Source organism: Lathamus discolor, chromosome 2 (genome assembly GCF_037157495.1).
Source record: "Lathamus discolor isolate bLatDis1 chromosome 2, bLatDis1.hap1, whole genome shotgun sequence".
NCBI classification, from domain to species: domain Eukaryota; kingdom Metazoa; phylum Chordata; class Aves; order Psittaciformes; family Psittacidae; genus Lathamus; species Lathamus discolor.
The window spans coordinates 135,081,203-135,098,731 of NC_088885.1; the positions used below are offsets into that span (position 1 = coordinate 135,081,203).

The 17,529-nt window shown below is 39.8% G+C and overlaps 1 protein-coding gene across 5 annotated transcripts in view; it reads right to left on the reverse strand.

The window, feature by feature from the left end:
* Window positions 1-17,529, reverse strand: part of RUNX1T1 (RUNX1 partner transcriptional co-repressor 1) — a 120,028-nt gene that overhangs the window by 5,571 nt on the left and 96,928 nt on the right. For all 5 annotated transcript variants that reach the window (XM_065668576.1, XM_065668578.1, XM_065668579.1 and 2 more), the window contains exons 9-10: window positions 14,004-14,072; window positions 8,544-8,734 (exon numbers count right to left, since the gene is read on the reverse strand). In XM_065668576.1, coding sequence (XP_065524648.1) covers window positions 8,544-8,734; window positions 14,004-14,072 — 260 coding nt within the window. The remainder of the gene's footprint in view (window positions 1-8,543; window positions 8,735-14,003; window positions 14,073-17,529) is intronic.

Sequence of the window (17,529 nt, forward strand, 5' to 3'; positions counted from 1 at the left end):
TGTGAAGTTTCACTGTGCCAGCTTGACGCTTGCACTGTGATCAGTAAACATGGTGTAATTCTCCTCCAGCCATGCTTGCACAGAATTTCAACCTACTGCCACTCCTGATGACCTCCTAGCTGCTCATTTCCAAGTAAATTGCCAGCTCGGAGTCTGGCCCTTTATCCCTTCATCTGAAAACATACACATGTGCAAAATCTCTCCACGCAGACTGTTCTGAAAAGACACTTTTCCCCACATGGAATAATAATGCTGAAATCAGCCAGCACCTGCCCAGGTGCAGAAATCTCTCTCTTGTGCAGATCTGACTGCAGCATTAAAGTGCATGCTTTAATTGCGCTGGAATTATTTTGAGGATGGCAAACTGATCTATTCAAATATCTGTCTATTTAATACAGGCCAGCTTCCAGGGTATCTTCATTTTTCTTCTCTTCTTCTCTTTTGGGGAAGGCCTATCTGCACAGACAGAACTGTCTCCAGATGTGACCAGAGCTACCATATGATAGTTCAGTATCTTGCCACAAGATCTGTATTGAGGTCAGAAAACAGTAATTTGATTTTAGCAGTATTGGTTTAACATTCTTATTAAAATAGTCATCAATTAACTATCAGCCCATACAGAACATGAAAAGTGATACATAAGTGCAAGATTTTAATGAAGTGACAAAGCTCTAAGCTGGCTCCTTACATGATTACTTAATGTGTCCTACATTGCCTGGTACGTGATTTTGTCCATTGGAGATAATATTTCTAATTTAACAGGTCATTTCAGCTTTAGTGTCATTTGGGAATAAAAGCACATAAAATACAAGAATTTCAAGATAAAATTTACAGCTTACATTTATGCAACAACTTATTGCATTTAACAATTATTACAATACAAATTAGCATAAACAAGCACACACGCCATGGGAAGCTTGCAGGCTATAGTAGCTGGATTTGACATGCAGAACTTCCGGTCCTACATAGCCCTCACCACTGAGGCCATTCATTGCTTCTTCCCATGTGCAAGTAGTGAAAAACAGCAATGAAGATTAGGCTCAGGCACCACCACTTTGGCAACAGACGCTTTCTGTTCACACTGCTGGCTCATAGCTCCAGAGCCCAAATTCTACTGAAGCTAGGTTCAAGGACTCTACTAGTCAGGTTCAAGATGCCACCTAGTAGCCCAGGCTGTGTTTCACATGCCCTTGCTCACATATTTCCAGTTGAACAAATATCACAGACAGAACTCCAGCTCATTATGGGATTGACCATGCTCAAGGTATCTTCCCTCCTGGGAAGCTCTAGCAAGTACCAGCAAAACAGAGCAACCTGGCTGAACTGTGCAGATAGCACCTCAGAGATAACAGGGGCCCACAATGTCGTGTTGGTGACAAGGTGGCAATCATTATACAAGGGCATATAAGCATGACTATAGTCTGTTTTACACCTGCTTTAAGACTCCATTTCCCAGCACTAGCGAGATACAGCCTGGAATACTGTCCAGGTTGAGATGAGCCTTGGGTGACATGGTTTAGTGTGAGGTGTCCCTGCCCCTGGCACACGGGTCAGAACTAGGTGATCTTAAGGTCCTTTCCAACCCTAACCATTCTATGATTCTATGATGCACTTCAAATACAGCAAATCAAGTAAGACAAAAATACTTGGAAAGAATCCAGAGAAAGGCAGCTGGAATAATCTGAAATCAGACAAACACAAACTATGAAATGAGACTGAATTAATTCAGATTGTTAAACTCAGGAGAGATGGTAGCCTGAGAGGGGATGCTAGCACCCAAACGTCTTGGAGGCTACTGAAGTGAAAAAGGCAATGACCATGTCTACACAGATGCATAGAAGGAGATCAAACATCTTCAAGAAAAACTGGAAAGAGACGTTATGAGGAATCTTTTAAAGGATAAGCACAAATTGCCTAAGGGCACTGGAGAATCTCCATCACTAAAGCACAGAAAAAGCAGTTATCTTACAGCAATGACACAGCTAGAGTTGATCAGCCACTGAGAAAGGGAGTAGCAGATCTTTCAAAGCCTCTCCTGGTATATCTTCCCTTGTCTTTACGTAGTGACCTACTGTGCTGCACTTCCAGCTCAAGCATTATAGAGTTCCAGATGTAGTTAAAACTATGGACTATGAGGAGGACTGGATTACAGTTAAACTCTGCATTGATTTTACTGTGAAACAGTGAGGTTATACAAAAGGCCATATTCTCAGACTACGTAATTCAATTTAACTTCACTACCTTGAAAATGGATTAATTCAATGAAATTGGACTAAATTAGACCAGATGGGAATCTCACTCCAAATTTATGTCACTGATCATATTTCATCCTCCTCTTTCAACTGACAAGGAACCTCATTCTTAGGTCATAGCCCTATCTTAGGTCAGACTTTTAATTCTCATGCAGTTAAGCTTCCATCTTCAAACAACAGAACTCAAGAAACTTCTGTATGCCGTCATGGAAATTCTTCAAAACAAATGGTCTCCATTTCTGTGCTCTCCAGTACCAGGACCTATATTTGTTAATAATTCTGCCCCAACCTGTTGCTTTCATCTTTGAAATACTCAACCACAATTGAATACTGCTTTCTTCTGACACCTCTAGCTGAGACTCAGTGAAGAGCTTGCTTAAAAAAAGAAGCCCACAAAACAAAACAAAAAATGGACTGTGACATGTCAAAAAGATGATGAGCTCTGAAATGCTGAAATGCTGCAAATACAGCACCAAACCCTGAGCTGTCATCTTTGACAAATTTACTCAGTTTACCATGAAAAGAAGCATGGCTGGGTGTGAAGAACCCAGATTTTTCCCAGTTCTGCGATGCCCATGGTATTCAAAACTCTATCACCTGTAACCATAAGAAAAGGAACATGTAGAAATCACTAAAACCACAGTGAATTAAATGAGGGCTGTATGAGCCACTGAACATCAGTGTAAAAAACCAGCAAAGTTTATAAAAATTCTAACCAAGACCTGCCAGGAAGGGAAACACATTGGTACTTTGGAAATTCCCACACTGCATCACAGTGCAGCTCTCCATACAAAGATATTCCAAGTTTTAAATGCAGTTACACCTATCACTGAATACTCCAAGCTTGCCCAAGCCGCTGTTTATTGTGTAAATTACATCTATGTTCACACAAGTCAGTGTGAGAGAAGCTAAATCCTGAAAATAGAAGTGCAGAGAAGCATACAGAAGAGATGTGCAAGCTGTCTAGCCAGGCTTAGCTTAGCAGTCTGGGGCAGTGCCAATGTTCACATCACATCTGGACTGATCCTGCACAGAACACATGGCTCATCACATCTGGACTGATCCTGCACAGACACATGGCTCTGGCGCCTGTGTACCACCCACCACTGCAGGGGATGGTGCGCTACTTTCTAAGAGATGCCCAGCCAAAAAAAATTGAACATTAACTGACATAGGTATTAAATTTAATAACAGCCTGAAAAATAGGCTTGCCTGAATCACAGCATCTGATGCTTAGTCAGGTTTGCTGGCACAGTCCTGGTCTCAAAGGACTGGTCAGCAGAGATTGAACCCAGCTGTCTCCAAAATGTCAACTAAGTGTGATATTCACATACAACATAAACTGCTGCAATATAAACAAGCCCTAACATTACACATCTCTTAAAAGCAGTGTTGGACCAGTTACATACTTGTTTTATCTGAGCAGATGTCAGCATCTGCGTTAAGTAGAGAGAACTGAAACATTTGTGCTCCTTCCCTGTCCCCAGCGCCCACCCTACTCAAAAGTGAGGAAGAACACAGAGTGTCAAAGTTTTCAGTGGCATTTTATACCATAGCAGAAAGACAGATGTTTTGATAATTTTCCCCCCTGCTACACTCTGGGTAGCCAGTTTCTTTGCTAAGCTGTTCACCCTTACTACTAAAAATGGTTTGCATAACAGTGCATTGCAGCCAAAGCAAGCACAGCAGTCCTTAAAGAGTAAGCTGCTCACACATGTTTCTGTACTCAGCCAAGCCAACTGCTGATGAGCCATCTTTTGTCAACTGCTGATGGTCATCTTTTGTCAAGCAACTGTAAAGAACTGGTGAAGAAATACTCTGTGGTTCAGGAACACCATGCTGACAGGTAGGCCTTCTCTTGTCTTCTGCTTTCCAACAGCAGTGTGCTTTGTTAGCTGGTCTTCAACTATTCTCTCATCAGAGTAACAGAAAATAATGAACATGTCCTGGTCAGTTGCAAGGGCCAAGAAACTATGGAAATCTTTAGAAAGTACATGTACAGAAAATGAAGCAGGGGCACTGTGGGTTAAATCCTTCAGGCCAGGTCAGTAAGGGCCTTGAGCAACCTGGTCTAGTGGAAGGTGTCCCTGCCCATGGCAGGAGGGCTGGAACTGGATGATCTTAAGGTCTTTTCTAATCCTAACCATTTTATTATTCTACGTATTGAACAATTCTATGATTCTCCTTATTGAACAATTCAAACATAAGCAAAGAGCAACAGTTCAACAGGCGATCAAGTCAAGGTCAGAAATTAAAAATATGCTATGGAATGTGGTAATTCTGAAAATATTGCAGACTGTTTCTTAGAAGTTAAGATGCTTCCAAATATCACACCTCCCCTACCAGTTCTCTCACTGTCCTCAGCAACCTTTATTTTGCTTTGGCCAATTCAACACGCTCAATTTCACTGTTTTCTTGAAGACAATCTTGCACTCAGGGATGCTACTTTTTGGGTTAAAAATAAAGTAAAAGAAAACACACAAAACCCCCAAACAAAATCAGAAAAAACCCCCACAAAACATAAAAAACACCACCATCACAACAGCAGCAATGAATCAAAAAAACAATCCACTTCTCTCTGTGAGACCACTGCAAACTCTTGGATGAGGAGACTACATATTATCTTAAAATTACAAGAATTACAAAAAACTTGAGTCTTAACTTGAGTAGTTATCACTTTGAGCTCTGGAAAAGCCTGCAGCAAAAACCAGTGCACAAAGTTCTCACACCAGAGCAGCTTCAAGAAGCCCCACCTAGATCCAGGTGGCATTTTATTGATTAATAAATGAAGAGCTGTAATGAAGAAACCTTGCCAATAGACAGGGAGTGGCCATATCAGATGAAAATCATAGAATCATAGAATGGTTTGGGTTGGAAAGGACCTTAAGATCACCTAGTTCTAACTCCCCTGCCATAGACACCTCATACTAGACCACGGCTAGGACCCAGGGCTCTGTCCAACCTGGCCTTGAACATGGTCAAGGATGGAGCATTCACCACTTCTTTTGTCAACCTATTCCAGTGCTTCACCACTCTTACTGTAAAGAACTTCTTCCTTGTATTTAATCTGAACTTCCCCTGTTTAAGCTTAAACCCATTACCCCTTGTCCTATTGCTACAGTCCTGATGAAGAGTCCCTCTCCAGCATCCTTATAGGCCCCCTTCAGATACTGGAAGGCTGCTATGAGGTCTCCATGCAGCCTTCTCTTCTCCAGGCTGAACAGCCCCAACTTTCTCAGCCTATCTTCATACAGGAGGTGCTCCAGTCCCCTGATCATCCTCATGGCCCTCCACTGGACTTGCTCCAACAGCTCCATGCCCTTCTTATGTTGAGGACACCAGAACTGCACACAGTACTCCAAGTGGGGTCTCACGAGAGCAGAGTAAAATGTTTCATATATGATACATTAGAAATCTGGTGCCAAATTCCCATCTCCATTCATCGTTTCAACAGGGAAAAAAACAAAAACAAACAAACAAACAAACAAAAAAAAAAAACAACAAAAAAACCCCACAACCATGGGAGAAACATTCTCTGTCAGGAACTGCATGGAGATTATATAGCAGCCTATACAGAGCTCTCTTGCAGGCTTTAGTGCAAGATAATATCTCTTGCAAGGTAGTGCAAGATATCCTTAGCGCCAGGAAAAAGAAACAAGGAGTGATGCTCAGCCTTCCTCTAGATCTGTAAAACAGCATACGCTGCTCTTCAGCATTCTCTTATTTGGCACTTGAAATAATCTAGTCCTGGAAATACTACTCCAGTGCCTTTAGTATACAGGAATCTGCATTTCTGGAAGCATTTTGCTGAAAGTTGCAGAGAGAAGTTTATGGAGACTTACAACCCAGACAAATGAGGAGGGATGTTCACAAAGAGATCGGGATATAATGAACACCAAAGCAAATGTGAAGTTTTATTCCCCAACCCCAATAAACACAAGATACCATAACACTTTTCAAACACTGGCAAATTCATCTCCTGTCCTCAAAGATGAAGGAAAAATCTGGTCCATTCTTATAGGAGTTAACAAAAAAAGCCTGAGTTAGCAGGTTAACCAAAGCACTGCCCCAAGTGTTTGGATTTTGACATCATTAGAAGCTGAAGAGGAACCAATTATAAAAACTTAATAGATACCTCTAACTCTCAAATAAGTATCACTGTAATCTCCCTTCACAATTAATCAAGCATCCGTAAACACAAGCTGAACAAACTTGAGGTCTCTCTGCAGATTTACTAGAACTTGCATTTTTCACCTCAAAACAGCCACACGGATAGGCCACTCATGACCACAGGTGTGAAGGCTGCAGGACCAGGACACTAGACTTCATTTAGAGGTCCAGAAGGCTTGTAACCTCCCTGAGGATGTACAGCCCTGAGAAGACCAAAAACCCTATGAGACATATTTCATTAGAATGCAATTAAAATAATTATTTTTCTTTTTTTAAAGTCTTGTTTCAAATAAACGAACAACCTCATAAGCAATTCTGCTGGAGAAGAAGATGTCTGTTGTTATACAGCTTCTTCCAGAGCTATATGACTGCTCAGGAGTTATTACAGCACACAAACTCTCCACACATTCCTTTGGATGCACATTTGCTTGAGGAAGAATTGGCTGTATGCATTTGCACGTAAGTACTTCCCCTATCCCTGCCTACACTGTATCAGCTCACTAAACAGATTTAATTTGCTGTTTCCTCCAAAGGCATTTACCTTTGGAATTCTGGTTTAACAATAGGAGTCTTGTAGATACACACACAAAAAATGACACCTCTTTAATGATGCTAAGTCAGAAAAACGCCCTTTTTATGAACATAGTGCAGGGAAAATGTCCTTGAGTATCTCAGATGTACATTCAATTTATTGGCATTTTGTGTCTCATTTAATCTACAATGGAACAGTTAGTACTTAAATGGTACATACACTTCCCCTAGTCCCTTTCTTCCTGAGAAACTTTCAGATGCTGGAAATCAATTCCTTTTGTCTCCTCCTTTTTCATCTGCTACACATTAAGGAGAAACTCTGGGCATTCAGTGATCCCACAATGGTCTTTCATCTCCAGAGAAGCCTGGTATGAATTAAAATTTTGCGCTCCCTCAAATTATGGATGCATACTGCAGCATGCCACTGACTTATCTGCTTGTGATTTCTGCCAGTTTTCTCAGCATGCTGCAGCTAGCTCATCTGCATCTTTCAACTTCAATGACTCTTCTGCAACGCTGCCCATCCAGCCCATGAGGAGTGCTTCGACACAAAAATACACAAATGTATGACCCACCCAACAGGTACTGCTATCTACTCTTCTTTTTCCAAATCCCTGCCATTTAAAATTTATATTAAAAAGGGGCTTTACTACATCCAAGTTCTTAGTACAAGAACAATAAATACTTCTTTCACTTCAGTGGCCCTGAGAGATGAAGATTATACACAAATCACTTTTAACTAATGTTATCTTCTTTCTCATGTCTGGTTTTAAGGGCAGTTTTAACTTAGGAGATCAAATTTGGATGTAAAATTTAACTGCTATGTAGACTTCTGTAGCACTGGTCAAATCCACACTGCTCTTTCACTGCCAGCTTCCAGCCAGCCATGCTGCTGGACGTCCCATACTGCAGCAATTCAAGGCTCCTGCTCTCAGGTCTGAAAGTAAATCAAGGCTTAACATACTTATTCTTGGTTTACTCTCTGATGCTCTTTCAGCCTACATTTCCTACTTCCAGAAACTGTGTGTCCACGCCTCAAATCTCAACTATTCCCTGCAGTCAAAGCAACATATTCAGAACAAAGAAACACTTGCAAATCTACATTCACATTCTGTCCTACAGGAACCATCATTTGCTAATCACTTCTACATCCAATAATTTGCCAGACAAACTTTTATCCACCTTGCTCTACAATCTCTTACGTGAATCATTTCTTTGTTTAAATAAGATTTCAGTATGAAGTATTTTCCATGGAGCAATCTTGTTATCTATTCAATATAGATTTAAAGCAGTTTGAAGAGCTTTAAAATAAAGCCACCGAAAAGCTAAATTAGAACAGAAATGAGTGCACTACATGTAACCCTCAACAGTGGTTAAAAGGTGAGAACACAGCTCAAGTTAACTAGCTATTTTGGGCTCAGATTACAACACAGCCAAGAAAATTTGGAGCTCAGCATGCGCCCGAGGTATACGTCCAAAACAACTGGGCAAACAGTTAATAGTGGGCACTGAACTCCCAAGGTGCACAAATAGCTAGTGCCAGATTAAAGCTAGCTTGGACAGGTGATGCCTGCCCAGCTAAGACCTTACCTCGCTTGAATCCTCCTGCTGATTGATGACAGCTAGTGCATCCTCTGCAGCCTGGCGCTTGGCTTCGGCAACCGTGCGCTCCATCTTGGCCCTCTCGGAAGTGATCATGTCATGAGCCTTCCGCTCTGCCTCTGACACTGCCTTCTGCAACTCAGCCATCGCCTGACGCTTTACTTCATTGACAGCTTCCTCTGCAAAGGAAGGAAGAAATCCTCATCAGCACAGGAGGTTTGGCACAGGGCTCCATAGAACTGATGCATGAAATGCATTATATTGAGCTTTCATTTTCACTAGAAAGACACAGAAGAACGTGGTTCCTCAAGACTCTTCAAGACCACCCAGGTGCTTCTTCCTGACCACCAGAGTCTCTAATGCTTTGTGATGATTCTTGCTATTTTGAGTCACAGTCAGTACTTTAAGTAGAGACACTTCAGATCTCTGGTGTGTTATTTTTGTAATATTCTTGAATATTTTACTTGGAAAAGTGGTTTTGTAGCACACCAGATTTACGAATATGTTTGGCAAGAATTATTATATAAGATATTATATTGCAGACTTTTTCAAAAATGTATTTTTAAGCTCTGGATATTAAGACAGAATTTATAGTCATTAACAATATTTTTCCCCATATGTTAACAAATAAATACATGAAGTTAAAAAAAAAAAAAAAACAAACAAAGTTATTTAAAAAAAACGAAATCACTGGTCTAAGACCTTTTCCTGGACATATAATTTTATGAGCCAAATTTAAAATTTGTTTATGAACATTCATTTGACCTCTTGATCTCTCCTTCAAACCCATGTTTACACTGTGAAGACTCGACTTCCTGGCTCCACTGAGCTCTTGAGCACATCCAAGCCAGCAAGGCTTCAGTGCACAATTAACACTGAGCAGTGGCATGCCGCTTCATTAAATTGAAACCTTCATGCTTCTTGTAAAATAACTAAGGCAGTAGGAGCAGTTTCTTTGGTGTATATACTAGTGTCATATCTTTACTCCAGAAAACATGGATTGTCACAAATTAGTTATTTAGGTTTTGATGCAGGAAGAGTGCAAAGATTTTACTAATGAACACTCTTAATTGACAAGTAAAACAAGTAATTTCTTTTTTTTTTCTAATTAACTGCTCTAATTAACAAGGAAACCATCCTCCCCCTGAATTAGTTTATCTAATTTTCATCTTTATTCAAAGCAAAATGACAATGATTAATTGAAAATTTAATAAGCAGTAATTATTAACTTGGCAAACCTAGTACCAATTAACACTCTATTAAAACTAATTATGACATGTTTCATTCAAGTGTTTGCACTTAATTGTTTCATCCACTTAAAAACCACCTTAATTAAATGTTCTGTTTAATTAAAAACATAGATTTCTAATAAAAATGTTTTACTGTAGATTAAAATCTAAGTATTACAACCGTGTTACAGGTTTGAGTTTTAGTCCATGTATTTAGCGCACGTATTTGTGTGCATGCACATAGACCTAACTCTTGGGTAGAGATACTAAGTCAGTAACTCTCCTGAGTCACATCTGTAGCTCTGCAATTGTTATTTTTTAAAACTAAGGACTATATGAATTCTCCATTTTCAGTTATTAACCAAATTACAATAAAGACTTAACTTTAAGCCATACACTGACTAAAACTGAATTAATTGCAATGAAAAAAGCATTCTATTACTCTCTGTGTTATGTGTGTGCATGTCTGTGAGAGATGTTTCAATTGAAGTTTGTTGGGGATTTTGTGGGGGGTTTTGTGATTTTTTTTTGGGGGGGCGGCACTTAGAGATAAAACCTATGCTTTTATTTTTATGAGGCTGAAAATATGCTCTACTGTAAATGTTGTTTAGGAGAAAGCCTCAGGAGAGGGAAAAATCATACCCTTCAACCATACAGCTAAGGCTTAATTTACTTTGAATATTCAAGGTGAATTAAAATTCTATCTAAGTGGCAATACAGGACAATAATTTTTGCTTACGATCAAAGCTGCAGCTAGACTAATTGTATATGCAAATCAGGCAATTTATATTTAAATTATGCATTCCTATTCTAGTCCCACAGGCACACACAGATCAGAAAAGGGAATTGGTAGGACATTTGCAAGGTGCTTGAATATTTATTACCAACTGCAAACATTCACTGATCGTGAGAAAAGAAATATACACAAGCAGACATACAGATGCAATTTTATTACCAATTTTCATAAAAATAAGGCAACTTAAATACAGACATTTTGTGTCTATGAACTGCAGTTACTAACATAGTGGGTTTCTTTGAGAAAACCTATATTCTTGGTGATATTTACTACAAACAGAAATTATCTTTGTACAGCATGATACACTTTCAATACATCATATAAATTTAGCTTTACATTGAGGTGTCTGCAGTGGTTAGAAATGCTAAACTATTATATTAAACAGAAGCACAACATTCCAACATTTTACAGAGATTCATAATTTTATAGCTTTTCACCCTGCATATTTTACTTCTTTTCAGTCCAAATGTAGAAATTGAACTTTATATTCTAACTTCTATATTGCATAAGATTTTTTGCAAAGCTTCTGAAAGTGTGAAGATGCTAAAAGTGCTTAAGAGGTCATAGGCCTGATTGATACTTTTTAATTGGCATAAACTATGGATTGGACTTTAGCATTTCAATTAACTTTGACAACAATATGTGCTGTGCTATATTAAGTGTGAAAAAAATAGTTAAAATATGTCAGGAGTTTTGGTAACAATATTCCACCATTATTCCAATATAGTATGAACTCATGAACACCCAATGAACAAGATAAAGTCACTGATTTTCTGCACATCTTCTCAAAATAAATGTTTCCACTACCTACAGATATTTTATAGACATAGAATGAAGGCTTCATAATTTTAAATAACAATAAAACCTCTAATATCTATATAGGAAAAGTTATGGGTGACAGTGAAGGAGATTTTATTTGCCTTAACAATGCCAAGCTATGAAGACCAAGAATGGTATCAGCACTCTTTTCTCCTCTGCATTTCCCGAGTTTCCTCATGACACAAAAAGAAGCTAAGGCAGCAGCTCACAAGGGGCTGGGACCCCCTCAATATTTAATAAAGAGAAATAGGTATTTCCAGAGAGCAAGTCCTTCAAGCTATGATCTGACTGATCCTCTTTAACACACCTCTCTCTTGTCCACTGAGGGGCACCAGTAATTTGGCTTGTACTATTAATCTACATATCCATAATTCAATGATGTTAATCAGGGAACTGATGAATTGGACTCAGACGGCTTTAATGCAGAAGGTGCTGTGTAATATGTGCTTGCTCCAACAATACAAAAGCACATACTTAACTTGCTATATTTCAGGAATTGCACTAGAGTTTATCAGTCTCCAGAAGTTTAAAGTTAATACCCTTTTGCATGCTTTTGATGGTGTTTATTAACCATTTTTATGCAAAATTATTTCAGTTCAATGGATTCAGCACCCCAATCAGATTTTAATACTTGATTCAGGTATCTACACATCTGTCTTTATGGACTTTTGAGATACCAAGATCCACGCTGAGCCTGCAGAAACAACTTATGAGAGATTTGCAGACTTTTTGACTGGCAGTTGCAGCCCAGCCCAAGAAACTACAAAGCATGTCAAATGGCACTAGAGACCTATTCTTACAGAGCTGAATTGCACCTTTACTGCCTTGAACTGATTATGAAATTGTGGAGACCTCCAACTTCAGTGCACACCCCTGAAAATAAAGGTCCATGATTTATGAAATGCAGTGTGCTTTCTGATGTTTTACTACTCTTAGTAGCAGATACAGGTATACATCCTGTATAAACTCCAACTTTTTTTAGTCTCCAATTCAGAGGCATGCTCAGTTAATACAAGGATCTGATTTAAACATACATCAGCACGAAAACAGAGACTGGAAATGGGATGAAAGGAAAAACTTTCTTTCAAATGAACTGATGATATAGTGTTCACAAGTTGACATGTCATGGGTCCTGTACACTACCATTTGTAGATATATGCAATGCAAATGCACATCCAATTTTATAACTCTAGCCAAAAGCTTTAAGTCATTTGTGTTGCTAGCTTATGAAGAAACCTTTTTTTTTCTCTATTTGTACAGCATCTAGGAGTCATAAATGATGGCAAAATGCCAATTGACATCAAACCCTACATTTTGCAAGAGGAATAAAGTTCCTGAAATTCAACTGAAAAATGCTCCTCTTACTGAGATTTCCTGGGTCCATTATGTTTTATCTTTGCTCTATGAGTATGGCAAAACAAACTATGAAAATACTTTTGGGCATTAAGAAGGCTACACTTTCCTTGGACAGAAGAAAAATATGTTGATTGTTTTGTTATTTTTCATAGAAAATGCAACAGAATTCCAAAAATATTAACATGTTGACAAATACAGACTTTACATGATAAGTCCACGTCATACGAAACCACAGCTTCTTGTCTGATGCAATGACATGCCAGCAGAACAATTTTACACATATGTTCTGTATCTAGTTTAAAATACAACAAAAAGCTGTGAGCAGTTACAGAAGATTTGATGAGAAAGCATTAAAACTCCTGCATATTTGCCTTTTAATCATTAACTCCTGCTTAAATAGCTGCTGTAGACTTCATGATTATACAGGTGTTCAGAAGGTGTGTCTGTGTGTATGAGCATATATATAAAGAAGCTCATCTACCTCACCGGAGTTCAAGAACTAACTTCTGGCCCCTCTGTAAACAAGGAAGCTCTGATATCAGTGTCAAAAGAGCAAAGGCTTAACTCCAGCACTGCAATGGGATCCTCGCCAGGAAACTCTTGTGCTCAGGCAGAGTTTTAGTGCTGAGGAAAAACTCTGCACAACCAAAACATCTGCCCAGGGTGCTTTCCAAGCCTGGGGAAGCTGCTGTCAATGCCCGTGAAACCACCCAAAGCAGCTGCAGAGATGCGATCTTGCATACTTGCACTGAAAACTTTGCAGGTTTATGAGCACAGACTTCACTGTGGGCTGACAGGCACACAATCTTTTTTAAATGAAGAACGGTTACATTGCACAGCTGAAGGTTTCCCTTTAATGGGTTTTTTCCCCTCTTTTGGGAATTCTTACCTTCAACTAGGTGAGAACCTTGATGCTAAAAAAAAATAATCCCACACAAACTTTTTCTTTTAAATTACTAACAGACTGAAACTCCAGCAGATCAAGTTTCAGCCTGAAACCATTATAACCCCTGAAAATAGGGGTCCTTAATGGAACTACCGACACACCCCCAACTATAGCAGCAGATGCTTCTATTAGAAAGATTATTTCATATCCCGATCAGTTCCAGTTTAAGATTATTAAACGCAATTTCTTCTTGTTACCAGTATGCCCTTCCCCCCCACCCCCCTTCCATTCCTCACATCAGTGCATTAACAACTGCACACAGCTGCCAGAAGACTAAGCTGGTGTTTTTAAACAGTTCTTACCAGCTTTCTTCCAGATCTCCTCTGGCACGTATCCAGACGCAGGCCTGTGAAGGAATTCCCGATGCGATTCTGCAGGCGGAGGAGGCGTGGAGGGAAAAAGAAAGAACATAGTAAGCAATGCTTGCTCGTTGAGAACAAGGCTTAGAGAAATAACCTTTTCCCTTCCCTTATTGCTCAGACAAAAAAAAAAAATCCCATTAATTTATTTTTACTCAAAACAAATGGATGCCGTGGCCATAGCTCATGGATGTCACAGAGACAGATCAGTGTTGAGGACTCAAGTGTCTCATCTTAAGCCAAGCTGAGACTAGTTTGCTTTATTTTTATTTTACAGCATTTCAAGTCAACTCTCTATAATAGTTTCCACACTTTCAAGGCTGGCTTTGCGAGACCAACTGAGGGAGTGATGTGCTTCATCCTTTGTCATTACATTTATGAAAAGGAAGAAGAAAGAGGGCAACAGCCTGGGTTTGGTGCTTCTGCTCTCTGAAAACAGAATGGCTACTGACAGGCAGAGATAAAAGACACGATTTCATTCCAGTGATCAAATAAGCTGTCCACATAAAAATAAAAGCGTGTTTCTCTATGTTCAGAGTGATGCTTTCCTCCATCTGAGCCCATGTTGGCAACTGTAGTTTGAAAAACAGAACCTTTAACTTTAGGTTAAGCCCCTAAACACATATGCTGCCAAACATCCTCACTGGAGCTGAAGCTCGTAATTCACCTGTATATTTCAATCACATTTTGACAGCTCTTTCCCCCTCCCCTTTTTTAAAAGGGTTTAACCTCTGGGCCTGAGCCTAAGAGCTCTGAAATCAGTAAGATCCCTTCCACACGGACTTCAAAGACACGAGATCAGACAATACAGAAAGAAAATTCACTTTGGCCTGAAATTTAGCATACAGGCTCTCAGCAGATGAAAAGCTGCTCCTTTCAAATACAATTTAAAACCTGATTAGCTATTTCCTCAAAGTCATTGAAGAGAAATAAAAGAAAGAAACAAACAAAAAAAAAAACCCAACCAGTCAAAAGATACATAAAGGTAAGTTCATTGCCATGATTACTACTGCCTGTGTGACAGAATTCAATCATTAAAATACTTGATTATTACATTACAGATAAGGTTTAAATCTTCTTGGAGATGTTGCTAGAAATTAAACATCTTGTTTGATGTCTGAGTTGGAAACATAACAGAAGTACACGTTATACTTTGAATAATAATTTTCACTAAATATATTTGGTTTTGTATCCTAAAGTTATCATTCACTAACTTGGTCAAAAAGTAGTACTTTTAAGAAAAAGTTTCAATCATTAGGTTTTTAAAATTGTTGTTTACACCAGCATAGAGATGCATGAAATATTATTGATGTACAATAGGCTACTGTATTGTTTCTTCATGGCAAGGTTTTGGTAGCAGAGGGGCTACAGGGGTGGCTTCTGTGAGAAGCTGCCGGAAGCTTCCCTATGTCCAACAGAGCCAATGCAGCTGGGTCCAAGACGGACCCGTTGCTGGCCAAGGCAGAGCCCATCAGTGATGGTGGTAGTACCTCTAGGATAAATACAGTTAAGAAGGGGAAAAAGTTACAGCACAGAAGCAACAACAGCTGGAGACAGGAGTGAGAATATGTGGGAGAAACAGCTCTGCAGACCCCAAGGTCAGAGAAGAAACAGGGGAGGAGGTGCTTTAGGCACTGAAGCAGAGATCCCCTTGCAGCCTGTGGAGGACCTCACGTCAGAGCAGGGGATGCCCAAAGGAGGTTGTGATCCCATAGGAAGCCCACACTGGAGTAGGTTTGTTGGCAGAACTTGAGATGCTACAGGGAACCCACGCTGGAGCAGTCTGTTCCTGAAGGACTGCATCCCATGGAAGGGGACCATGCTGGAGCAGTCTGCTCCTGAACGACTGCACCCATGGAAGGGACCCACACTGGAGCAGTTCATGAAGAATTGCTGCCTCTATGGAGAACCCATGTTGGAGAAGTTCATGGACTGTCTCCAGAGGGAGGGACCCCATGCTGAAGAAGGGGAAGAGTGTGAGAAGTCCTGCCCTGAGGAAGAAGGAGTGACAGAGACACCCTGTGATAAACTGACCACAACCCCCATTTCCTGTCCCACTGTAACACTATGGGAGAGGAAGCAGAGAATTTCAGCACTGAAACTGAGCTCAGGAAGAAGGGAGTGGTGGGCTTTGCTGGGCATCTGGCATCTAGCCAGAGTCAACCCACCACAGCTACAGACACTTAAACACATTTAAGAGATGACACTTAGTATTGGAGACAGCTATCAAAGGTGGAAATGACAGGGGCTGTTTCAGCTATGTGGAGAGTAGGGAATCCCAATCCCTGTGCACTGTTCCACAGATGCTGTTTCTAGCATGTGAATCTGCAGACGTCAACTGGGTGGACTGAATCTTCCCATCTGACAGGCAGCTGAGTGGATTTCCCCAGCTCTTCTGTTTGTCACTAAAGTATGGGATGAAAATTGTAGGCAGAATTTCACACCTCTCAAGCATAAAATGACAAGGGTGTGGGTGCACGATTCTGTAAAACAGATAACTATTTACATTGGTTTAATCAACTTCATAGAGGACTTCAGACCTGATGCTGAAAATAGGAAAATTCTCCATACCACCTGGCTCATATGGTTCTAGAGACAGCAAATGTCCTTGTGTACCCTTCTCTCATCCCTTGGAGGCTTTTAGACTTGTGGGCACAGTGCCGGTTCAGGCAGGGATAGAGGCGGCAGCAGCAAACATTACACAAAAGCTCTGGAAAACTAAAGGCAAAAAATTGAAACACTCATAGAATTTGCTTTCCCTGCATTACCTGCAGGAAAAGACCCAACCAGACCCCAAATGCAGCAAGACATTTGCTGCATTTGTGTCTTGTACCTTGTGCTGACTTCTCCCGTCTGCTATTTAAGATACTATTCACTGCAAGGGGATCAGAACCTTGATTTAAGCCCTTTACTGTGGCACGTCGTGTTAAAAATAAAAGAGGTGTGGAGCTAATTTTTTGGTACACATGGCTTTCCAAAAATGGAATTCAATGACATAAATGACCAGATTGCCAGCTAATTGTTAAAATTTCCAAAACATAAACATCAATCAAGCTCTTATTCCAACCACAAATTATTTACATGAAGAATGAGATCCTCTGCAAGAAGAATTAAATCAAGAGCTTGTGAGAGTCTTTCCCATAGCTTGGAATGGTGCACACACCAAAAACAAAAAGACAAGAAGCGCTTATGAAGATAATAAAAAACATATTTTCCAAGCAAGAAAAATATTATTAACATGGCTATTTTTTAGTCAGTGGTGATGAGTCCATGAAAACAATCTTCTTTTGGGGGCTAAACTACAGGACAGGACCAGAAGATAGTCTTACATGACTATTATTTTTTAAGGTAAGGTGGCCTTCAGATTAAGAATCACAGAACTTACTCACTAAAACTAAGCCACAAAAAAAATCTTAACTTGGATGTCTGGCAAACTCAAACTAAATGTAACATTAATTGAGTGAAGTCC